The following is a 24,866-nucleotide window of genomic DNA, read 5'->3' as shown; positions in this document are numbered from 1 at the left end:
TCCTTCCTTTCTCTCTATCCCACTAACGGCGCGCCATGGTCCACGTTTCCCCATGCCCTAGGCGTCTGTGATCATCCTCATCTCGACTAGCATCTCGCTTCGTTTCTTCTCCGAATCTCATCTCTCTTATCACCGCCTCGGCCATCTTTTTAACTTCCTCTCTCTCTACCTCCTATAAGCCTCCTCTCCCTCTTTACATCCCCGGTTTGCCGATCATAGGCTGGACTGCAAGGTGGTCTTCCTTCGAAACGGTTCTCCTTTCCATGCTTCATCATTCTGGACGATAAGCGGAGCGGCAAGCAAGTGCTTGCTGCAGGAGTCGACACGGACGACGGTATGTTTGAGTGTGTGCATGCGATGATTTGAACGTGCAATTGTTATAAACCCAATTCTTGTTTCACGGTGGCTTTTTATTTTTATTTTTTTTACTATTTTATTTTTTGTGGTGACACTTGACATTCTTGTGCTCTCCCCGCTTGATCTGTTCTATCCGTTGTCTGCTTTCACTGCCATTGCATTGACTACGCCGATTTCCAAATGAAAGCAAAAAACCACCAGATGCTTCAGTCACTAAACGAACCATGTTCTGCGCCTTCAGATCTATACCCGTCCGTTCCTTCTGTTACCTCGGCGTCTTCACCGTCGCCGCATCCACCCGTCGCGCATACTTCCTTTCCCCGTGACGAGTCATATCTGTCGGCCCCATTCACTTCGCTCTCCACATCGCCAGGTGTGTCGAATCTCTCGACTGGCGGGTCGCCTGGTCCCCTGGAACGTCTCCGGAGACACACTATAACCCCGAATCCGCCTACTTTCCCAAATCTCGCAAGATACCGCAGCACCGGGGAGTCGTTAAATTCGTCCCCGGAAAACCGAAGACCGGAAAGCAGTGTCTACTATACCACCGCCTGGGGTTCTCCGTATGCTGTACCTAGCCCTCGCACGCTATCATTGACTTTGAGTCAGAGTCAGAACGCTGGTGTCGATCGTGAATCGGGAGCTAGTTCCCCGGCCTCGATGCCCAGTGGTACATTTCAGGGGATTGAACCGAGCAGCGATAATAATAATAATAATAATAACAATAACGACAACAACGGATTTCTGAGACCGTCCGGTGGGGAGAGCTCTGCCAGGAATCTATACAGTGGCATCCTGGACCGTTCTCCGGGACGAGATCTGTTTGGCAGAAAAGGAGGAAAGTCGATAAAGGACTTCACTCAGGATTGGATCAACCAGTACCTTTCTGGTCAGCCCAGAACAGAGCGGAGCAATTGGCTTAGCGACGACTCAGGCAGCGAGGCTCCATCGTTCTTTACAGCACAGAACCATTTTGCAGACGACGATTGGTTGGGTCTGGAAGAAGACAGTCGCGGCGAGGAACTTTTAAGGACGCCAACACTGGCCGATTTTGCGAACCGGAAGAAAGGCACCGGCCAAAGCGAGAGCAGTACTAATAGTACTACTAGTACGGCCCGTCAAAAATTCAGGGATTATATCCACAAGCGGACGGAGACGCTCAAGCAGGAGGACTTTTGGGGGTTTGCATACGATAAAGATCCGCAGCCGATCGCCATGGACAACACAGAAGGTCTGCCTCCAACCGACTCGGAGGCAAGCAAAGTAGTCTCGCCCGTCGAGAAGCCACTGCCACCACCGCCTGCAGAGGAACCGATTGAGAAGACACCACAATCAGCGCCTAATAATGCTGAAAACGCTCAGAGATATGAAAGCACCCCCCGACCAAATGCCCCGAAACCACCAGTCTTAAGTAGATCTGGCACCTCGACGTTCCAACGAACCAAAAAGAAGATTCCCTGGCGGGGGAAAGCGTGTATTATTGCGCTTCCGCTGGAAGACAAGAGAGGTTCTGAAGAATCCGGGCATCGTCTGATGCGCCCCGAGGATGTTGAACAGCGACTGAGGAAGTGGGAAGAAGAAGGATACGACAACAGTGGATTCACCATCTCTAATTTGAATGATCAGTATGATGCTGCGGCCATGGAGCTCGGAGGCTCAAGTCGACCTGTCTTCCCCGACCCTACAGACGTACAGGGAGAGTGGACAACTGGGGAGTATGGAGTCCGGTTCCCAGATAAGGCCGTATGGGATTCCTATGTCAATTTCCTCCAAGAGGAGAAGTTGCGAGCTCTTGGTGTGTCGCTGGGCGATGAGGAAGAAGCGCAACCGTCCGTTTCGCCGGCGTCTGCTGCTATGAGCCAGATGGCTCCTTTCCCTGGTCTAATCGCGTCACCACCCATCCCGACAGCATCGGCGGCCGGCAACCCGCTTGCTGTACCGCACCCCTTCTCTCCGCAATTGAATCAGTCGGCGAATACGCCTAATGGCATCGGCGCTCTAGCATCTCCTGCCTCGCAATTCAGCGTGCAAGCACCCTTTTTGGGCGTCGACCAAAATCTGCTTGCCGGATATCCTCTGCCGTTCCAGCCCACGCCTCCTGCCCAGGGCTCTTTTACCCCTCAAAGTTTCTTGAACGCCCGCCAGGCAGGAGCTATTCCTGGCACCTTGCCTAACTTGTCGTCTATGCTCTCGCCTGTTTCGCCTTTGAATGACCAGGGTCCCTTCCACCCAGGGCTGGATGGCAAGGAATCCTTCGACAACCAAGGACAACCATTGCCTCGGGTCCAGACCCCTACTGAGCAACCGGATCATTTCCATGCATCTAATGTGGAGATTGCTCATCCTACACCTCGCGGCCACAGCCGTGGTCAGAACCTCAGCGAGACACTTCAGAAGGGCTTGGATCATATCAACCATTCCGACTACCACCTGGAGAGGTCGATCGAACGGCAGCTGGAGGAGGACGACCGGGATGCAGGTCGTGATGGTTTCAAGAATTCTGGACTGCTGCACTCTAAATGGGCTATGCCGGATGCTGATCCTAATCAATACCACGGGTATAACCATCATGACGGCTCTGATATCGATACTAACCCAAGTCTTTCCGGTGCACCCCACGGTCACGGCCCTCTCGCGAACGATATTGCCTGGCACGAGTCGAAACCAAGCATGGAATCGCATCGCTCGAAACTGTCATCGTCGACATTCAACGTGGAAGCCAAAGAATTCGATCCCATGGGTGCGTTTGCGTCCCAGAACTTCGGGTTCCAAGACAATGCTTTCCAGTTCCAAGGGGTAGATCCCTCTTTGTTCACCTTTGGCGCTGGCCAGGGTTTCCAGGGTGCCGTGCCTCCTACAGCCTCCTACAATGTTACAGCCCCCGCATTCAACCCCCCTGGAGTCAACGACCAAAGGAGTGCTGGCCCCGACGAATTCAAGTTCTCCTCCGCTTCATTCAACGTCGATGCTCCTGCGTTCAATCCCGGCGGCGCTGCAAGCTCTGAACAACCATCTGGGGAGAAAACCAAGATCTTTGGGGATATCTCAGATGTCTCGACACCCGCCAAGAAGTCAAAAGCAATTCCCATTGTGCGGCCAGATGAGAGCGAACACAAGGAAAAGAACAAGGGGGTTGAGGGAGAAAACGCGAATGCCCAACCAGCTCCTGCGGATCGCAACAAGCGTGCGCGCCGTGGTGACCAGCCTTCTGATGGGGAAGAGCAACTCAGCGTGCCAACTCGTGCTTTGACGGAGATGAACAATGTCAAGGCTTCCCAGGACTTAACTGCACCCCACAAGCAGGCAGATGGCAAAGAAAATGTAGCGCCTGGCAAGGAGAGCCTGGCTGCTGCTGAGCGGAAGGACACACCGGTCAGTGAGGCTTCGACATGGGCGCCTCCGGAGGGCAGAGAACAGGTTGAGACATCAGAATCACCAGTGCGGCACCAAGCGCCAGAGCAAGGTCCCGAAAAGGCCGCTGAGCAGCCACCGATAGAGAAGGCACCCACTCCTGCTCCTAAAGAACAGGACAAGGGCGCTGAGCAAGCTTCTACCGTCACACTGAAGAATAAGTTCCTTTCAGCAGCTGCGAAATCCTTCGAATTCAAGCCTGCTGTGCCTGAGTTCGTTCCTCCTTCAAATGAAAAGCCTCCTAGCGTCCCTGAGAAGCCTGTCAATGGATTGATGTCTTCCCGTTACGCCGTTGAAGACCCGCCAGCTTCGCCCAAGGAGAAGCCGTTGCCTCCTGAGCCTCCTCGTCCGGAGCCTGCTGAGAAGGACCAGCCACAAGAAGCCAAGGCTCCTAGACCGGAGTACACCTCAAGCGAGGAGTCGCCTGACGAGGATGAGCTTAATGCTATTATGGAGCAGCTGAACGATGACTCTGATGTTGGTATCGAGAGAATAAACACTCCTCAACCTAAGAGAAAACTGCCGGAGCCCGTTGCCGGGCCATCGAAGGAGAAGCGACATGTGCCAGCCGAGATCAGGAGCGAAGCTCCAAGCCCCAGTCCCGGACGGGGTACGCTGGATATTCCCAAGCTCGACTTCGAGTCTCGGTCTCAGCTCTCCGTTACTCCTTCCAAGAGCATGATTGGTACTATCACTTCGCCTGTCCGGCAATTGCTACACGACAATGATCATATCAGCGACTGGGACGATGTTATTTCCTCGGGTGAAGATGACAAGCTGCTGAACCGGAGCAGATTCTTCGATCGTCGCATCAATGATCTCGTTGGTTCCACTGTTGAGGAGCGTTTGTCTCCGCTTGAGCGGGCCTTGGGCGTTATTCAGCAGTCTGTGACATCTATTGCCTCGGGAGCTCAGAACAAGTGGACGCTGCAAAGCACCTCTGCTACTGGCGAAGACAGTGATGCTGATGACGAGGATGACGAGTACGAGGACAATTCGTCGGTTAGACCTAGGTCTCCTATGCAGCAACAGAAAGACCGAAGACTCGACAAACTGAAGAATGTCATCCAGGAAGCATTGGCGGCTCGTGCTCCCCAGGAGGTGGAATCTCCCGCTACTGCCGAACTCTTGCAACTTAAGCAGAGCTTTGCCGAGTTGCGAGAGATCACCTCCGAGAAACTGTCTCAAGACCCGGCTGCGAACATGAAGAGCATGATCCAGGAGGTTGTCTCTTCGCAACTCCAAATGCAGAACTCGCGTCCTTCTGATGCCGAGGAGATTGGAGCCGACAGCCTTATGCTTCAGATCGATGGTCTCAAGAACATGCTGCGTCTTGCGGATGAACGGGCTGAGCAGGAGTACAAGATGCGCCGTGAGGGTCAAGACTCTATGGCTGAGCTTCAGAGGCTCTTGAAGGTCGCTGAGGAGGATGCTGCCCGACACAGTGAAGCTGCCGAATCTGCTGAGACTCGCTTCCTCCAGTTCAAGGAAGAGAAGATCCCTTACTTCGAGCACATCCAATCGCGATCTGATTCCCTGTCCCAGGAGCGTGAGTCACTCAGGCTTACGCTTGCCGAGATCTCGTCCAAGAACATCACCCTTCAAGGCACTATTGACGAGCACCGTGTTTCGAGCGAGCACTACAAGCGGGAGAACGAGAGGCAGCAGGCTGAACTGGAACGAACAAACGAGGAGAACAAGAAGCTTCATGAGACTATCGAGCACTTGCAGATTCGCCTTGGTGACGGCATAAGTATTCGCCAGAACCTCAGCGACAAGTTCGACTATCTGCAGGGGGAAATGGTCAACGTTACCCGTGACATTACTCGCGACCAGGCGAACTGGCGACGCAAGGAGGAAGCCTACGTTGCTGGAAACAATGAGTTGCGGGCTGCGTATAGTCGGGAGCTTAAGCTACGCGAGAAGCTCGAGATTGATATCAGCGAGCTTGAGCAGCAGGAGCGCGAAGCGACTAAGCTGAAGTTCATCTTCGGACAGTCGCAGCAGGAGAACGCACGTCTGGAGGAACTGGTTGGTAACCTGAGACTGGAGAACCATAGTCTGGAATCCAAGGCGGTTCACTTTGAGCGCGAATTCAACGAAGCCCGCGAGAGCAGCCGTGTGGAGATTCAACGCACTAGGACTTCTTTGCAAACGGATCTGGAGGCCGCCAACAGCCAAGTCAACATTGTCCGTGCCGAATTGGAAGCGCAGATCATCCGTCTTCAGAGCCAGCAGGACAACATCAGAATGGACGCTGACACCGCACGCGAAAGCTACGAAATGCTGCTGGAGGCAGCCAACGAAGCCAAGGCGGAAGCATTGGCATCCAAGGAGCTGGCTGTCGATGATCAGCGCAAGGCGCATGAGCGTGTTCTCAACGACCTTCGTGAGCGCCACGTCCGTGCTATGCATAACAACTCGGAGGACAAGGTGAGACAGGAGTCTTACATGTCCGAGCGGTTGGCCCTGTCGGAGGACAAGGCGCGACACTTTCAGGACCGCGTCAACCACCTTGAGGAGAAGCTTGAGATTGCCAAGTCTGCTGCTCGTGCGGCTGCTGAAGCAGCGCAGACTGCCAAGGTCAGCCCTGGTGCATTGAACTCGCAGTCTTTGCCTCCTGCTAGGGGATCTGATGTTCCTGAGAAGATCTCTCCTCAGGCTCTGCGTGAGTCGATTCTTGTTCTGCAGGACCAATTGCAGCAGCGGGAGTCGCGCATCGACGAGCTTGAGCAAGAAGTTGGCTCCGTTGATAAGGAAACGCCTAACAAGCTCAAGGAGAGGGACACGGAGATTACCTGGCTTCGTGAGCTGCTTGGTGTCCGACTCGACGACCTCCAGGACATCATCAACACCGTGTCGAGGCCCTCTTTCAACCAGCACGCCGTGCGCGACGCTGCTATTCGCCTGAGAGCCAACTTGCAAATGCAGCTGCAGGAGCGAGAGCGCGCTATGACGGGCCAGGGCTTCCCATCTCTCCCATCCATTACCGAATTGGCTGCATCGCCGCGCAATCTCCCCTTGGCCGCAGCAGCCGCCTGGGGTAGCTGGCGCCGTACAAGAGAAAACTCGACCACCGACCAAACACCGTCCAAGCCAAGCAATGCCAGTAACTTCCTCTCGGGACTTCTGACACCCCCGGGATCCAACACTCGCCAGTCTCCCAGAGCAAACGCACCCCTCCAATCCGGGTCGCGACGCACATCAGAAAGTCGTCCGATGAGATCGTTCAACCCGACGCCACGACCGCTCTCTGGGCGCCAGGGTGGCTTGCAAGAACCGCCCAAGACTCCGCCGCTCCTTCGACGGTCGAGTTATGATCAGGATGCCGAATCGACCACTTACGAGCACGACGAACCGTTCCCAGAGGACGGAGAAGCGGAGAGCATAGCGGATGAGATGGTTTCTGCATCGCCGAAAAATACGACCACGATGGCCACGGAGATTCCGGAGATTCCGGAGACTATGGAAACGGAAGATGGGCTTGAGCCTATGCCTGAGCTTGGGTCTGAACCGTTCGGGCCGGAGATAATCTCCGACTAATTTCCCTTTTCTACTTTTCCTTTTGAATTTGTTTGAACATTTGGACATTTGTCATGGTAGAGTGATTTACGATCTTTCCTTCTTTCTGTACACATATATATCGTCTTTTTTCTCTCATCTGACTTCCCTGATACCACCCTGTTGATTTTGTGGACCAATTGTTTACATTTACATACGAGTTTAACTGTACAATCACCAACCCCTAGCCCTGACCCCTGTTGTTAATCTAATCCACATTCTTTTCTGTTTGTCTTACTAGTTATGACAGGGCAGCAGACATACACATACACATATGCATGTTGAAGCTATCAAGACTTGTCTGTCGGGTAGTGAGATACCTGATACGATACCCTAATTGGACATAATCACTCTACTTTCCTCTGATGTGGGAACGTAGTGATAAACGATCATTATTAGCTATTATCATAAAGTAGTCTAACGCCATCAATGCAAGTCCAAAGTCTAAATGCAAGTCTATGAGAATAATAAATCAACCCAAACACCATTCCATCACCCGCTGTCCATTTAGTGCAGTTGCAGTCACGGTGTAGCCATTCGTCCCGTATCCAGTCTCGGACTTAGCAACCTTCAAACCCTCAACATCAACGTCAACAATATCTAATAAATATGACCACGGCTGTACCGTCTTCTCTCCACTGCCACCTGTCCCAGTGGTAGAAGCATCAAGACTGAAAACATACAACCCCCCACCAGCCATATACCGAAACGAGTGCCCCGCCCCCTGCTCATAAACAACAAGTAACTGTCCATCATCCGAAACAGATATCAACGGGTTCCTCACAGTAACAGCGGGGAGATGAATTGTGTCCCAGCGGTTTGTAGACGCGGTGTTAAGATTCTGAGTAACGACGGCTTTATCGTTAAGCGTTTGGTCTATTAAAGAAATATTGGTGGGGTCAGAGGTGTTTGTTGCTTTAGAGGTTGTGGAGTGACTTGATGGGGTGAGATAGTTGGTTTTCGAGGGGAGGTGGTGAGATATTATTATCTGTTGCTCTTCGTCGTCTGGTAAGGGTGATGATGATGGTGTGACGGTTGCTATGCAGTAGCCTTGGACGTCTTGTGTTTTAAGCGCTGCGATGAAAGAGCGTGATGTCGTTGATGGTGATAGTTGAAGAAGATGGATACCGTTGAGCGCGGTTTTGTAGTCGTTGTTTGGTAAGATCGTTGCCAACGCTACCGAGTCGAGGTACACCCGGTTGATATTCTGGCTCCAGTATTCGAGAGTTGACTGCTGCTGAGTGTGGCTGGAACGAGACGGATCACCCAGATACCGCACCCGACAGGTTCGATTCGGATTCGATTCCTTCCCAATCCCCACGCGGAGAAGCATATCCTCATCACCGTCCACAAACTCCAATGCCTCCACCACACCATCTGTCTCCCGGTAATTCGGCCCAGGCGCAGGCGATGATGAACTAAAAACCGTCTCCGTCTGACCCAGTACATACTCAACAGGAGAGCCAAGGTTATCCGGATCCTTGTAGTCGTATATCTGAATCGTTTTTCCTAGTCCCACTGCGACTAGACTGGACCGCGAAGACACGGCAAGCTGATGTCGCGCGTAACCCTGGTTTGCGCCGTACCCGGCGCCACCTTCGAGTAATGCGCGGCAGACGCTTGTCCACAGGGGGTAGAGAGATTGGGAGAGGGTGAGATTGAATTTTCCCTCGTTATTATGGTCGTAGATGGTTATTTGGGAGCCTTTCAGTACTGCTGTCTTTCTGCCATCATGCGATGTCGCTAGTGGTGTAGACGCCGTGCTTTCCTGTGGTAAATCCGCCGCGGATATCGTCTTGTGACAATGTAACCGATGATCGAGGAAGTTCAGTCGCGAGACCTGGTTGAAGAGGGTATTCCAGTTGGTTTCGGGTAGGGAGTTTAATGCCGGTAGGAGCGTTGGTGTTTGCTCGAGCGCTTTTCGGAGCATGTAAGGTGTCGACGCGGCATTGTACCAGTGACGAGAGGTGAATCGCGCTGAGTGGTATGTTTCTGTGTCTGTGAAGTGGAGGATGGATTGGATGAGTTCTGTTGGAAGGGGTAATGCCATTCTCCTACACGGTCACAATTTCAACACCGTCCAAGGATCCTTGTGGGAATTCTGGTAAAAAAGAGTAACTATGTAGATGGCTTCCTTATACTTCGGGTATCGAATGACATCAATGTGCAGTAAGGTTCAACATACCACTGCTATCGCAAACCAAAAGCAGAACCAAAAAAAAAAAAAAAAAAAAAAAAAAAAAAAACAAGAATGGAATCAATTTATCAGGGAAGCCCTGTATATAAAACCATAAAAGGTCCTCAAAAAATTTTATTTTTATTTTTATTTTTTTAAATTTTATTTTTTTTTTCTCCCTCCCTAACAATAATCACCGGCAAACGGCACCGAAACGGCGCCACGGAAAGCCGGTGGAGCACGTCATTAGTCTCCGGCCGGTCGGGATGTTTAATTCCTTTATTCTTAATTCCTACACTATCCCGTCTCGGAACTTGCGTCCTGATCGGGCAGGGCAGTTCGGCTCTCCGATGCCGATATCCTTACTAGTTTATATGCGAGATGCTGTACGGAGTACTGTGCATGGGATCAGGAGTAAGGGATGATGCTGTGATACGATACTCTACAATATTATCAGTGCAGAGTACTATACATATAGACTCGCCCGAAAAAATCCAATCCGTACGATTCATGGTTCTTTCCATGGATTGAACCGGACCCATGCCGTTAACCAACGATGATCCATCAGTTGCGTTGCGTGATTTCGTTGGTGGGATTTTTTTTGGCATGGCATTGTGTCCGAATCGTGAACCAGCTGTGTTCGCTAAGTGCTTCTAGAATAAGAGGTGCGCGATAATTTATGGTGTGGTGGTAAAAGTGGGCGATCCTCGGCCGTAGATCGGAGATCAGGGATCCCGATCAAGGTTAATTGAGGGCCCGGAAGACGGTTCGTTGAGCAATAATTTGATGAATTTTGATGAATGCAGTGGTATTAAATACCCTTCCAATGTAGCCGGTAGCCTCCTAAACGGCCAACTTATAAAGACCATCAAAGTACGTACTCCGTATGCACAAGCAATCAAACTCAAGCCCAGTATGCCAAGCAGGATATTCTAATCAAACTCATCATCGTAACATAAGTCTTTCCAAGCGGGCGTGCCCTATCCAGGCTGCTTGTCGACCCTGAGCGAAGCATGTAAAACGCCCATCCGCCAGTTGAGAGTCCAGGGCATTGAAGCAAAAGCCAGCAGCTAAGGGCGGTAAAGATAAAGGAGGTCTCTGTCCATCGAATGCTAATACTATAACCGGCATCATATAATGATATTCTTCTCCCGACTGTAAAGGTCTTTCAGAAGCTTCAACTGGTTGACACTCATGCTCTTACGAGGAAGAGTGTTGGGTATATCGACAATCGCCCTCCTCATCAGCACAAGACCCACATGTCCGAAAAAGCCCACGATTCTCTCCGCAGAGGAACGCAGCATAGCTGCCAGGAGAGAAAGATGTGTTTCTTGTAGGTGCTCCACAGGAATCGACAGAATCTTATGCATTGAGTACCAGAACATCTGGTTAGAAAATGGGTTCTTGCGCGGCGTTTTGCCGAAATTTCGGAGAGTAAGGGCGGCATAGCCGGCTCCTAACGCCGTCATTCGATCGGTATGACCTTGTTCAGAGACAAACGTCCCATCTCCCTCTTTCTTCCACCCTACTGCTCGTCGTCCGGATTCTGTCCTCTCATCTCCGTAAAATCCCCATAAAGCTGGACATGCCACACGATATTTCGCCCATAAGATGTCAACCAAGTGACATCCATTGTAGATGAACACATCCTGGGAGAAGATCTGGGCCGCCACGATGCCGATCGGTTCGGCATGACCCTGGTTGATGGATGCTTCGGTGATAAGTGACGAAATCAAAGCCTTGGAAAAAATGTTCAGGCCGTAGACCAAAAGAGCTGGTACGGTAATACCATCGGAATTGGCAATGTTTTCTGGCGGAAAAGCAAGGAATTGGCGAATGTCCAAAGACGGCCCTGGGATAGCAGCGGCTTTTTCCAGGGTGCCCTTGATTTCTTGGAGCTATAAACACATCAGTCACCACTCATTTCAAAGAAATTGACCAACTTTACCTGAGTCTTGTTGGCACCCTTGCCCTCACGCAGTTGACCAACCGACTTCTTGATAGACCGGCGCATGTCTCCCATGCACTGTTTCACCGCCGGGCTGGCCTTTGCCTGCTCTTTCAGGTATTGACGGAATGACTTTAGATGCTGGTGTAACTCCACGTAGCGAAGCTGTGCTTTATTTTCCTCTGCAGTTTGACGACCACCACCCATCTGTTTCTGTTTCTCCGCTTGCTTCTGTCGTTGAGCATTCTCCTGGCGTTGTGCGGCATCTTGCTCTGCCTTCTTGGCTTCAGCCTCGTGCTTGCGCTTTTCCTCCTCCTGTTGTTCCCGTTGTTTTTGTTCCTGTTCCTCCTGCGCGGTCTTGCGTGCCCTCTCTGCCTCTTCCGCAGCCTTCTTCTTCGCCTCCTCTTGTGCTTTCCGCTCCGCCTCTTTTCGCGCGGCCTCCTCTTGCTCGCGCCGTAATCTTTCCGCCTTTTCCCTTTCTAGCCGTTCTTTCTCCCGATATGCCTCCTCTTCTTTGCGGCGACGTTCCTCCTGCTCGGCCCGTAAGTGATCCCTGAGCGTTTCCTCGGCCTCCTCCCGTCTCTGGCCCTGGAGCGTGGCGACACGATCGATGGCGGCATTGTGTTGTATTTCGCGTTCGTGGTCTATGCGGTCTAGGGTCTCGTAGAAGGATCTCCGCTCGTATGCCTTGACCTTTTTTAACTCGGAGTTGTGGAGCCGGAGCTCCTCCAGGTCTTTGACAAGATCCAGCATAAGCTGTTTTGATGGGCTGTCCAACTGCGGAGGGTAGTTGACTTGTCTACCCATTTTGGATTATTTCTGTTTTCTCGAGCGTAGATAAGGGGAACGGTCGATTCGGTAAGACGGGGGTATGGGAAACGGTGGCAGGAGGCAAGGACTTGAAATCGTATGGTGCTCGCAGAGTTTTCGCTTATCAGTCAAGCTCGGCTAGATGGTAACCATGACGCCTAGGCGATATTGAATCGGATCACGAATTTGGAAGACAAGGCGGGGCCGTTGGTGACTCCGCGAGTGACGCGACAGGACAATTCGGGCAGGAGATTGGCGATGGATCGATATCGGATGGAATTAGGCTAAATATAAAATATTGCGTGGACAGTCCTATTTCACATCTTATCAAAGTCAGCTACTGGCTTTGTTTCTTTTCATCGGAATGCAGGCGTACGAATTTGGAGGGAAAGGCGCGAAAAGTCTTTTAGAGTCGGGGCCATGGAGATCGAGGAACCCTACACAAACCTTTCAAGACCATCACATGGGTCAGTGAGTCAGAAAGAGAGGAAGGAGTACCAGAGGTACACCCAATGGACAAAGATAAAGAGAGAAGCTGTCAGTATAAACAGAAACTGACTGGAAGTTGGAGTCGGTCGTTGGAGACTCGTACTAAGCTGTACTATGATGGAGGCGGTCACGGGCCGGGTGTGTTCTGTCATGGTACGTACTGGTACATCTGGTAACATACCATACTGTAACGCATGTTCTGTAACAGACAGTACCATACCTCATACCTCAGTACGCCCGTGCCGACTAGTGCACCGGGCAGTTCCTCGGTACGGAGGTGAGAAGCTTGGATGGTTTTGGACATTTTGCATCATGATGAACATCACTCGGAGATCATTCTGAGTAAAAGTACGGTGTAGATAATGGAGTACAGAGTATGTACATACAAAAAGAGTATCTGTATGGTGGACAAGGGTCACGTGGAGCATGGCAAATTGGGCGGTCGCATCACCCGTTCAGGGGTTCTCCAGGTTGACAACGGCGGAGTCCCTGTAGCAAGACATCAAGTATGAGATGGTTGGAAATAGAAAGCATTTTGCATTTTATATAGCTATAGCTGCTTGAAAAGGAATTACAGGTGTCTGGGATGAACAACGCAGTGACAGATTAATTAGAAACTTACTATTACCAGTTACTACTACCATGGGGTAGTCCAAGAAAACCCAACGAGGCTAGCTGATATGACGATGATGGTGATGATGCTCTTCCGCTGTCTCTCCCCCACACCCACCAACCTCTCTTCTCGTCCTCTTCTTTCTTTTCTTTCCATCTCTTCTCATTATTGAAAAAGAAGGATTTCTCTTTCTTCTCCCTCTTTCCTTCGACTTCTCATCTCCCTCTTTTCTCCCTCCCCCCCCCCCTCTCTCTCTCTCTTTTTATCATTACCTCCCCCGCTCCTTAGGTCAAACCCATCCAGCGTCATTGACTCGTTGTGCACGGATTGGTTTCAACTGTCATTCTCTTTCTGTTTCCCAAAAGGAGCTGAAGAACGTCTAGTCTCGGGGGAAAACGAACTGTTCATCCTTTCGTCTTTTCTACCCCCGCCACTGTCCAAAAGAGGCCAACTCATTAAGCATAGCCTTTTTTTGCCTCATCCCGTATACCGTGGGTCTACTACGATCTCTACTTATCGTTCGGTCCTCACCCAACCCATTATTTGCTCTTGAGGATCAACCTCTCCGGGAAACCGTTGAAGAGAAGAAAAGAAGAAAAGAAAGACCTCATTCCTTTTTTAAAAAAAAAAATTATAGTGTGGTCGCGATAGTGCTCTATTGCCGGTCATCCACTGTCTTTTCCCCTCCTCCACCGCCAAATAAAAGCCCCCTCCAATTATTGAACAGCTTCACGTCTGTTTCTCTCTCTCTCTCTCTCTCTTTTCTCTTCGCCCTGGAGGGTTTTGAAAAGATACTTCCTCTGTCCGGCTGCTATTTCCAGCCCTCTTTTGGTGTTTCTCATTTTCTGCGTTCGTTGATTTTGTACGCTTTTTGTTGATTTCCCTGCGAGTCGTTACCACTTCCTGCATATAAAAAGAAAAGACTAAAAAAAAAAAAAAGAAAGGAAAAGGGGCAATCGTTACTTTAACCCCCCCCCCCGTTCTGTACAGCACAACCAAAAAGGATTCTTACCAAAAAACCTCCTACAGCAAACACCAATCTGTGTGTTATTTTCCGGTACGTTAGTCTATCTATCTTTCTTTGCTCCTTCCTGCTTTCTGTACTTGTCCGCTCTGCGTGGTGATGTCTTCCGCTCGGACACTCGCAGCTTCCCGGGTCTATCATCAATCTGCGATTTCCCCTCTTCGTGTCTTCTTCCCACTTTCGTTCTTTCTTTCTTTCTCCTTTTCCTTTCTTTCCCTCTCACTTTGATTTTCTCCTCTTCATCTCCTCTCACTTCTTTTTCTCTCCCATCAATTCCTTTGGTTAACGTCGTTGATCAATACCTCCGTTTACTGATCTCTCGCTTCTTTTCAGTATCCTACAACTCTCACCTTTTTGGAATCTCTCTCTCCCTGTACCGTCATTCTCGGTCGGTCTGCGTGTTAGTCGACTTTGAAACGAGTCCGTTCCAACCACGCTCGACCGTCGTTCGTCCGTCTGCACTCGCAGTGATTACCCGCTTTACAGTCATTTAGCCTACTCGTTCTTTCATCTGGGATCATGGATCAACAAGGCCAATCCGGGGTGCCCGGCCCCACTGGTCGCAAGCTCCATATTGCTCACCGGAGAAGTCCATCTGAGCTCACTCCCCTCATGAGTACGTTTTCCTGATGCACCCCTCATATGCACCGTTCCGGTCACCATGTGGTCAGTTCACCGGGCTAATGACGAAATTTGGAAATTACAGTGGAACAATTGGCAATTCAGCAACAGATCGAGCTACTCCAGCAGCAGCAGCAACAAATTGCTGCAACACACCAACAATATGTTAACATGGGCCTTCTACAACCCCAGCAGCTGAACCAGGTTGGCGGTTCCTTTCCTTCCATCCAAGGCAATGCTTCTGTCGGAGGCGTGTCTCCTCAGCTCAACGCTTTTCAATTCCCGCAATTGGCTCAGCAGCAACTGGGTGTGCCCGTGAACACACAATCCCCCCACCGTCGCAATCAGTCCGCACTCCCCGGTTTGGGCATGGGCCCGCCTCCAGCTCCGTCCTCGGGTGCTTCCGGGTATTCGGACTTCAACCAACAACAGCAGCAGCAGCAGCAGCAGCAGCCGCCGCCGCCGCCGCCGCAGCAGCCGCAGGGCAATCAGAGGAATGAGGGTGGAGGTCACGGCGGCCGTGGCCGGGGTCCCCCAGGTGGTGGCCACCAGCGTCGTCACTCTCTGGCACTGCCGGAGGCCAAGAAGGCTGCGGAACTCGCCCAGCAGAAGAGGACCGCCTCTGGCTTCCAGTTCCCCGGCCCAAGTGCTGGTGGTAATGACGAGAACACCCCGACCTCCGACGGCAAGTCGACACCGAGTGCTCCGCAAGCTCCTCAGGGTCTGGGATTTCAGCGCGCTGGAAACCTTCGGGCCGGCGGTCATGGTCGCAGTCAATCCATGGCAGTTGGCGGCAACCGTGGCTCTCTTTCCGGTCGCGGTGCTGGTGGATTCCAATTCCCTGACAGTGGTCTTGGTCCCTTGCCGGAGAACCAACGACGTGGCAATGCCCAGGGCCACGCCCGCTCCTCGTCCCGCAATTTTGACAGCAACTGGCGCCAACCGCAAAACCAGAACCAGGATCAGCAGAGGACGGGCTTTGGGCAGCAAGGTAGTTCTTTCCAGCCTGGCCACCGTGCTCGCGCGTCCATGAACCAGTCCGTTGGCTCCATTGGCCAGTTCCAGTACCAGAGCCAGCCGCAGCTCCTTCAGCTTCCCCAGGGACAAGTGGTTATGGCTCCACAGGTGTTTGGTGGTCAGCAGCTGAACCCTCTCCAGCTTGCCCAACTGCAGGCCCTGCAGCAGCAGAATGGACAGCTGAACGGTCAGGGCTTGGGCCTCCAGGCCAGTCAGCACGCACCCCAGCAGCAACTGTCTGCTCAACAGCAGCAACAACAGCAGCAGCAGCAGCGCAAGACGCTCTTCACTCCTTACCTTCCCCAGGCGAACCTGCCGGCGCTGCTGAGCAACGGTCAGCTGGTTGCCGGTACCCTCCGGGTCAACAAGAAGAACCGTTCCGACGCCTATGTCACTACCACCGACTTGGATGCCGATATCTTCATCTGTGGAAGCAAAGACCGCAACCGTGCCCTTGAGGGTGACTTTGTTGCTGTCGAACTCTTGGATGTTGACGAAGTATGGGGGCAGAAGAAGGAAAAGGAAGAGAAGAAGAAGCGCAAGGACATCACAGATGCCCGCTCTGGTGGCAATGGCGGTGACAAGTTGTCTCGCTCGGACTCCGGCGCCAATGGAGAGCGACAGGAGGTCGGACCTGACGGCAGCATCCGTCGCCGTGGCAGTCTCCGTCAGCGACCCACTCAGAAGAAGAACGACGATGTCGAAGTGGAAGGCCAGAGCCTTCTGCTGGTCGAGGAAGACGAGATCAGCGATGAGCAGAAGCCGCTGTATGCTGGTCATATCGTGGCTGTGATCGAACGCGTCGCAGGACAGATGTTCTCGGGAACTCTGGGTCTCCTCCGTCCCAGTAGCCAGGCGACGAAGGAGAAGCAAGAGGCCGAACGGCAGGCCAGAGACGGCCATCACGGCCGCCATAATGACCGCCACCAAGAGAAGCCCAAGATTGTTTGGTTCAAGCCTACAGACAAGCGTGTTCCGCTCATTGCGATTCCTACCGAGCAGGCTCCTCGAGACTTCGTCGAGAAGCACCAGGAGTACGCCAACCGCATCTTCGTCGCTTGCATCAAGCGATGGCCGATCACCTCTCTGCACCCCTTTGGTACTTTGGTTGAGCAACTCGGCGAGATGGGTGATCTGAAGGTGGAGACCGATGCCCTTCTCCGGGACAACAACTTCGGCTCTGACGAGTTCTCCGATGCGGTCCTCAAGAGTATTGGCTGGGACGACTGGTCAGTTGCCAATGAGGGCGAGGCACTTTTGGCCTCGCGTCGCGACTTCCGTGACGAAGTCACATTCACCATTGACCCTAACGGCACCCCGGAGCTGGACGATGCTGTCCACGCCAAGAAGCTCCCCAATGGACAGGTTGAGATCGGTATTCACGTCGCGGATATTGCCCATTTCGTCAAGGCCAACTCCCTGGTGGACCGGGAGGCTAAGAAGCGGGGAACCGCCGTCTATCTGATGGACCGCCTGGTGAACATGCTGCCACGGCGCGTTTCTACGGAGCTCTGCTCGCTGCTTCCTGGTCAGGAGCGCCTGACGGTTAGTGTGGTGTTCAGAGCCAACCCTGACACCGGTATCGTCGATGATGACGTGTGGATCGGCAAGGGTGTCATCAAGAGCTCTGGTAGACTGGGCTACGACGAGGTCAATGCAATCATCGGTGGTCGGAACGACGTTTCGGTGCCTGGGACTACCGCTGACGACATTCGGGCCTTGAACGTAAGTGATTTTCTTTGACTGGTGATCCCATTTTCCCTTTTGCTCGTGCTAACTTTTTTTTTCGATTCTCTAGGGCCTTGCCTCGAAATTCCGCGAAGCAAGATTTGGCCACCGTGCTTCAAACTTGCCACCTCTGCGTCTGCTGTCTCAGTTGGATGACGAGAACGTGCCTGTCGAAGACAACATCTTCGACGCCTCTGCGGCCCATGAGCTGGTCGAAGAGTTGAGCCACAAGGCCAACTTCTTTGTTGCCCACAAATTGGTGACGGCCATGCCTGAAAAGGCCTTCCTTCGCCGCCAGACTCCACCAAACGCTCGCCGGCTTCAGGCCTTCGTTGACCGGATGAACCCACTCGGATATGAAATGGACGCTACCAGCAGTGGCAGTTTGCAGAGCAGTGTCTGCAAGGTGTCGGATGTTGAAGTGCGCAAGGTCAGTCAACTCTGTTTGCCTTTCTGAAGTCCAGGGCTCTAACGAATTCTTTTTATATAGGGCATGGAAGTACTTCTCGTCAAGGCCATGCAACGCGCGAAGTACTACGTGGGAGGTACTGTGCAGGGTGAGCAGCGCCAGCACTACACTCTCAACCTTCCCTTCTTCACCCATTTCACCAACCCCTCGCGTCGCTATTCCGACATCGTTGTGCACCGTCAGCTGGAGGCCATTCTCTCTGATGGTGCCATCGAATTCACGGACGATTTGGAGTCCCTTAACAAGACAGCGGAGCTTTGCAACAACAAGAAGGACTCGGCACACAACGCTCAGGAGCAAAGCGTCCACATTGAGGCCTGCCGTAACATGGATAAGGAACGACAGGCAATTGGTGGCGACCTGATCAGTGAGGGTATCGTCATCTGCGTCTACGAGTCCGCGTTCGATGTCCTCATTCCGGAGTACGGTTTCGAAAAGCGTGTCCACTGTGATCAGCTGCCATTGAAGAAGGCAGAGTTCCGCAAGGACTCCCGTGTTCTCGAGCTCTACTGGGAGAAGGGCGTTCCGTCGTCCGCGTACGTTCCCGAAGATGAACGTCCCAAGCCCGCGAACGCCCGTGCTGCCCAGGCTGCCGCAGCGGCTCGTGAAGCCGAATCTGCCAGGGAGCGTGCTCGCGAGAGGGACGAGGCCATGCGCAAGCAAACTGAGACTGGAACGATGTCCGCAGATGATGTTGATGCCCTCTTTGATGATGATGACGATATGTCCGAGGTCACTGAGATGGCCGCTGGTGTGTCGTTGAACAACTCTGCCGACCGCCCGACTCAGAGCATGCCCCCTTCGCCAACCCACAACGGCAATGGCCAGCAGGGACCTCACCGCACTCGCTCGGACCCGAAGATGGCGACCAGCGCTGGTGACGCTCCGGAAGCCAAGTTGACAAACAAGGAGAAGTACCTGAACTTGTTTAAGCTCAGGGAAGAAAACGGAGAATACATCCAAGATGTCACGGAGATGAGCCGCATTCCCATTATTCTCAAGACCGATCTGTCCAAGAGTCCTCCGTAAGTATTATCCATGGTGGTTTTTATTATACCGTTCTTATGGCTAACTCATTCGCATCTACAGTTGCCTCACTATTCGGTCTGTGAACCCTTACGCTCTGTAAAGGGTTTTGACAACGATATACTTTACCTCTTCAAGTGTATGTTTGCTTGATTCATAGTACAAATTTTTTATTTTATTTTTTCCCTTCGTGTCTCGAACAGACCTTGCCTTGCGCCTATCAAAGCGTTTACCGTCCCTTTTCTCCAGGCAGTATCATTTTAATCAGCCCAGCGTTCTTATTCCCTTTTGCTTGAACCATTACAGATTTCTCTGGTTTTGATATTGGGTCATGCTGTCTGTCTATCACGTCAGTGGACCGAGTTCCTATTTTTCCTTGCACATCAGATCCGCAGCATGATTTTATGCAGAAAAAGTCCTTGGACGAAGTGTTTGGAATCACTGGTTGTCCGCACAAGGCACCATGCTTTAAATTGAATGTTTTTGTTTTGTTGATTACGGGCAATGTCGCAGATGGCTTTGGTTGAAGACTGGTCACGAAGGGACTTGGATCGAAGATATGTTTATTATAATCTTAGATATTTGCATAGCTTATTTAAAGGCGCATCCGGATGGTTGTACTTGTCTTGCTACGTAATGGATCATCGAATAATTTTGGTAGATTTTGAATTCCCGTGGTATCATTCATGGTCCCTTGGGACGTACAACAAATCGAACCCCAAACACCAACCGCAATGCAAGCGCCCTCAAAAGATAGTACTAATAAAAACAAGAAGAAGAATAATAATGATCGTCACAAAAAGTAATAATATAAACCCAGAGCCCTTAAATAATTTACAACCTCCGAAGTCCAATCCGCGGCTTAGACACTTTCCTAGCCCCAGAGACGGACCTCGTAGCACCTTTTGCCTTGGCACCCTTCAAGCTGGTTGGAGCGGTATCGGGGGCTGCAGAAAGAGAAGCAGACGCAGACGAAGAGGCGGATGATAATGTAGGAATAGGATGAGTATTAAGATTAGGGTTCGTAGTCGCATTAGCGCTGTAATAATTCCTCCGCGCCGCTTTACCGGGTTCCTTGTTCGCATCGGCAAGGGTATCGTAATCATGGTTTTCCTTCCCGGTTGTTTTAGTGCGGCGGTGATGTGTTGAGGGTGTTGGGGGTGTATCTTCGAAGATCTCGTCGCGGATCCGGCCCGATGCATTGACGCCTTTGTTCAGGGTAGAGAGTTTAGGTGATTTCCGGCGCGGTGATGCGTCTCCCCTATCTTCGTCTTCTTCTGGTATTGACTCTTGGTGGTTGGCGTTGGCAGCGATGTTTTTCTCCGAAGCGGTCATCATCATTCCGTCTTCGTCTGTGTCCATCATTGTTGGTGGGGGTGAGGTTTGGTCGTGGGTGTGACAGTGGGAGTGGGCGTGGTCTAGGGGCATTGTGAGGACGGAGAGAGGGCGTTTGCCGTGGGCGTTTTTGCGGGGGCTTGGGGGAGCAAATTTGACGGGGGAGGGGGAGAGGGAGGGGTCGTTTTCTTTGCTTTCGGTGGTGTTGTTCTCGTCGTTTTCGTTCTCGGCGTCGGAAGATGTCATGATTTCGTCTTGGTCGGTTGTTGGGGGTGGTAGGGGTGAAAGTGATTGTTGTTGTTGTTGTTGTTGTTGTTGTGCCGAGTGTGCTTGTGCGGATTGCGAGGTTCCCTTCTTTTTCATCGTCACTGATTGCACCTTTGTCCCTTTCCGTGTCTGCAGTGCGCGCGAATCCTCCTGTTGTTCTTGGATGACTGCTCCAGCCTCCTCCCCTCTTAATTTCGCCTCCATCACTGCACTTTTCATATCCGCGGGAACCGGCGCATGAATCGACGTCATGACCTTGGCCTGACGCGCAAAAGCCTCATAATCCTCCTGCTGCAGCGCACCAGCCGCCGAATTCAACGCAGAGTCTGGATTCGGATAAATCAACAAACACGATATCGTCTGCACAATTCACAAGTCAGCCCAGCCCCACATCCATACCAATGGTGAAGCCTACAATCAAAACATCCCTCAACGTCAACTCCGGCTTCCAATCCCTCTTCAACGTATCCACGCAAACCGCCCCCGTCGTCTCCTCCACATTTGGATGCCAGATCCTCGTCCGGAACATTGCCTTAGGTGGACTCTTAGGGTAATCCTCTGGCATCTTCAGATGTAACCGCCATAATCCCTGCGCATATGGTGTGCCTTGGGGGCCGGCGAGGAGGATGGAGAGTTGGGTTAGGTCGTCGAAGGAGTCATCGGGTGGGAAGAGATAGTTTGGTGGGAGGTCGTCGTGGAGGACGGCGTGGTCTCCTGCAAGACGGCGGAAGGCTGAGGGCTGTATATTGTATAACATGCTGTGTTAGCGTTGGTTGGGTATGAACCGCGGCCAATGCCGTGGTATGGGGTAGGGAAAGCTTAACTCACCATGATGTATCGATCTTGTCGGGTTGTAGGATGCGCTTTTGATGATATGCGATAGAAAGTTCTGCAGCTTGCTTGGGAGGGGTATAATATAGCAACCCGGTGCACTTGCTGTACAAAGTACCCTAGACGTAGCGTTGCGTTGCGTTACAACAACCAATTAATCACAACACACCCAATGCCAATTCCAAAAATAATCCCAAAGAAAAAAACCCCAAAACAAAAGACAAAACAAAGAAATCCAGCCCTAATCCTCAAACGATAGGAACGTCGCAAACTGGCAGGGGGTATGGAGTAAAGCTCGCTCGTTGAGCGGTGCGTTGTTGTTCTTTGTTTTCTTCTGGTTGCGGTGACGATTTCTGCCGCTAGGCCCGAAAAGGGATGACCGTCGCGCGACGCGATATTGGTCATGTGATTTGGAAACGCGTTTACGCGTTTTGGGAAGTGTTATTGGTTTCCTAATCGGGAGGGAAATCGGGCTGAGATCGTGTTGGTCTTGCTGTAGGGCTAACAAATTCGACATTCCAATGTCTTCGGATTATAGATTTGTGACATCGACGAGTGCGATACGCCAATCAAGCATAATCAACGGCGCTTATGTGCTCCGTGCAAGTATTTGTCTGTTTCACAATGCCAATTACAAATTCCAGTTCGCTAACTATGGTCTAATCGCCATCTTTATATGATTACAAAAACAACCGAATGAAGCACGTAAGGAATTCAGTCCAAACTTCTATTTACCAAACATTAGATAGTGCTAAGGTAATAACTATTTACGTCACAGCCCTTGTGGAAGGCAAAAAGACAAGAGGGAGAGCGTAAAAACACACTTCCCAACACATATCCAACAAGAAAGAAGAACAAGCTGCGTATCTCATCCCAAATATGCTACTGTATGACAGCTTCCCGTTGGCCATGGTTCACTGTTCTCCATCAAGATAGGCAATTGAAGGGTATATGGTGTGAGCAGGAGAATAGGACCATCCGGCTCAATTCATTTTACAGCAAAGCAGCCACAGCAACACCAGCCAGACCAACAGTCAACACGACAGAGCCCGCAGTAGGAACGGCAGCAGCACCATCGGCAGTGGACGAGCTAGCCGAGCCGGAGCTAGACGAGGACGAAGAAGAGTCATTGTCATCATCATCGTCAGAGGAAGAGGAAGATGTAGACTTGGTAGCAGTCGAGGAAGCATCAGCGGAGGACGAGCCGGCGGAGGTGACCAGGGTCGACTGCCCGGAGGTCTGGGAGGGGATGAGGCTTGACGAGACACCGGCTGGGAGCTCTTGGGAAGTCACGACAGAGGGTTGCGAGGTAGCGGCGGCTTGCTGCGAGGTTGCGGCTTCAGGCTGGCCGGTGACGGCGCCGGCGGAGTTGGTTTGGTCGAGGTAACCGGTGGCAGGGTTTTCCTGGGTAGTTCAGCATGTGCTTCGTTTACTCCATGGGGAATAGGTGTGTAGATCGAAGGGGAAGGACTTACCACTGTCTGGGAAGACTGCTGAGCAGCAGCGAAAGCCGAGAGGGCAACGAGGAGGGTGGTCTTGAAGTGCATTATGAATGGATTGTAGGGTTGTATTAGGGAGGATTATTATGGACTGGTATGGGTATGGGTATTGGATATCAAGTAAAATAGTAGACCAATGGATGAGAAAGAGAGGAAAAGAGAGTAGATGCAGCTGGGTGAAAGAGGAGTATAAATAGCCTCAGTCTGACGAGTGAAGAACAGTGAATGGACGTATCCATCCAAAACGAAGGGCTGTCCATCCCGCGTTTCCCTTCTGGGGATATGCTCGGTTTGTACGAGGATAGCTGCGAATCCTTCTTCAAACCCCGACTAGTCAGTCCATGTTTGGGTTGCGTTGCGTCAGCCTTTTTTATTTATTTTATTTTATTTATTTATTTATTTATTTTTTGTATTACGACGAATTCGATTCGATTGCTTCTGAAAAGGCATACCCTTGACTCATTCCCTTGGCCCGGTCTATTTTTGATGGGCAAAAGATGGGGAAAGTGTGAGGAGAAGACGAGCAGAGTAATACTATGATTCGCCCTGGCAACGATGATTGACTTGACAGACAGCCACATTTGAATTGCCGAAAACTCTGGCCTCGTATACACTTAATGTAAGAGAACTCTTACAGTACTTGTAGCAGAGACAGTACAAATTAAGTGCGCTGTCGCCTGCGTAGACAGCCTACGTATCCCTCTCCACCGAGACTTGCAGAAGTACGACGACCTGAAAGAAGAACGAAATGCAAGGAGCAGTAATAATTGGCTGTCAATAGAACTCTTTTTCCTCGTTGAGCCCTTGCTGCATATCAATTATCGGCTGCGAATTTAACTCGGGTTCTTTATAAATAGACTGAGACAGTTCCTCTCAGTTCTATACAATCGCGAGTCAGTTAAACTGGGGTTGTCGCAATGCAAAAGTCGGATCCCGCCAAATTCTGGGCCGTGGGTTGTTATATTTAACCATGGCCATCATGTGACCTGCGGTTTGTCTCACACACATTGACAGTAAACTTATTTGAACAGCATTGTGATGTTGTTGTGATTCGACTGTATTTGACGTTATTCTGGGTGGATTCGTTGTAGTGGACAATCAGATAAGACAGTCATGTCGATCAACAGTCTGCGGTTCACATGGTGGCATGGTCGATCAGCTCAACAGTCAGTTATTTTCCGATGGACAAGTCGCGGTCAAGCAATCATGCTCGTTGAATTAAAAAGTACGCGTCGGGTGTCACTTCCTAAACAGATAGATTGCCATTATGCGTCTTGACAAATACATTTCTGATAATGCCTCTAATCCTTCAGCCATGTCTAATGTAATGCAACGGCCTACTTGTGTAGCATATCCAGCTGTCAGAAATGCCCCTCCGTGCTCCTCATCGACAACTCAGCACCCTACTCCATGTTACCGCATGCCAGGTACCCGCTGAATAAACGCATTTATTCCTTATCAAGAACCCAAGACGTGTATGCATTGGTAGCCCAAGGTACCATGCAGAAGCTTCACCGTCTGTCTTATTACTCCTTCAGACCAGGTTCTTGACTAGTTTGTTGACAGTGTATCCTGTATCGATGGGGGAGCACAGCTCTCTGTAAAGTCCGGGTCATAATTGACCCTGCAGGAAGATATCAGGCGTAGCAGAAAATACCATAACCAGTCATTAGTAGCTCAACAT

The 24,866-nt window shown here is 51.3% G+C and overlaps 6 protein-coding genes across 6 annotated transcripts; 2 read left to right on the top strand and 4 right to left on the bottom strand.

Annotated features, from left to right (window-relative positions):
* Positions 1-678: 678 nt before the first annotated feature.
* Positions 679-7,194, top strand: ASPGLDRAFT_93736 (putative myosin class II heavy chain (MHC); the record flags this gene model as incomplete). The annotated part of the gene is made up of 2 exons (XM_022550548.1): positions 679-4,059; positions 4,123-7,194. Coding segments are annotated over 2 exons (6,453 nt in total), but the record flags the coding sequence as incomplete, so codon positions are not given.
* A 449-nt stretch (positions 7,195-7,643) lies between these two features.
* ASPGLDRAFT_48244 (F-box protein) lies at positions 7,644-9,526 on the bottom strand. Its single transcript, XM_022546855.1, has one exon. The coding sequence runs from the start codon at positions 9,377-9,379 to the stop codon at positions 7,802-7,804; it is 1,578 nt and encodes a 525-aa protein (XP_022400376.1). The 5' UTR covers positions 9,380-9,526; the 3' UTR covers positions 7,644-7,801.
* Positions 9,527-10,635: 1,109 nt separating this feature from the next.
* ASPGLDRAFT_26554 (putative RNA export mediator Gle1) lies at positions 10,636-12,260 on the bottom strand (the record flags this gene model as incomplete). Its single annotated transcript, XM_022543576.1, has 2 exons — positions 10,636-11,403; positions 11,454-12,260. 2 exons carry the CDS (start codon positions 12,258-12,260, stop codon positions 10,636-10,638), a joined length of 1,575 nt encoding a protein of 524 aa, XP_022400375.1.
* A 2,648-nt stretch (positions 12,261-14,908) lies between these two features.
* On the top strand, positions 14,909-19,353 carry ssdA (mRNA-binding translational repressor SSD1; the record flags this gene model as incomplete). Its single annotated transcript, XM_022540785.1, has 5 exons — positions 14,909-15,005; positions 15,096-17,752; positions 17,826-18,185; positions 18,246-19,249; positions 19,314-19,353. 5 exons carry the CDS (start codon positions 14,909-14,911, stop codon positions 19,351-19,353), a joined length of 4,158 nt encoding a protein of 1,385 aa, XP_022400374.1.
* A 1,004-nt stretch (positions 19,354-20,357) lies between these two features.
* Positions 20,358-21,609, bottom strand: ASPGLDRAFT_90667 (putative ubiquitin conjugating enzyme E2; the record flags this gene model as incomplete). The annotated part of the gene is made up of 2 exons (XM_022550491.1): positions 20,358-21,212; positions 21,268-21,609. Coding segments are annotated over 2 exons (1,197 nt in total), but the record flags the coding sequence as incomplete, so codon positions are not given.
* Positions 21,610-22,676: 1,067 nt separating this feature from the next.
* On the bottom strand, positions 22,677-23,230 carry ASPGLDRAFT_26551 (putative GPI anchored protein; the record flags this gene model as incomplete). The annotated part of the gene is made up of 2 exons (XM_022543575.1): positions 22,677-23,087; positions 23,159-23,230. The coding sequence occupies 2 exons, from the start codon at positions 23,228-23,230 to the stop codon at positions 22,677-22,679; spliced, it is 483 nt and encodes a 160-aa protein (XP_022400372.1).
* Between the last annotated feature and the right edge of the window lie 1,636 nt (positions 23,231-24,866).

The sequence above is a fragment of the Aspergillus glaucus genome, assembly GCF_001890805.1.
Source record: "Aspergillus glaucus CBS 516.65 unplaced genomic scaffold ASPGLscaffold_12, whole genome shotgun sequence".
In the NCBI taxonomy this organism is placed as follows: domain Eukaryota; kingdom Fungi; phylum Ascomycota; class Eurotiomycetes; order Eurotiales; family Aspergillaceae; genus Aspergillus; species Aspergillus glaucus.
This window is presented reverse-complemented; position numbering and strand designations above follow the sequence as displayed.

Coding starts and splice junctions, on each gene's coding strand:
- ASPGLDRAFT_48244 (XM_022546855.1), bottom strand. CDS start 9,379: ATGGCATTACCCCTTCCAACAGAACTCATCCAATCCATCCTCCACTTC.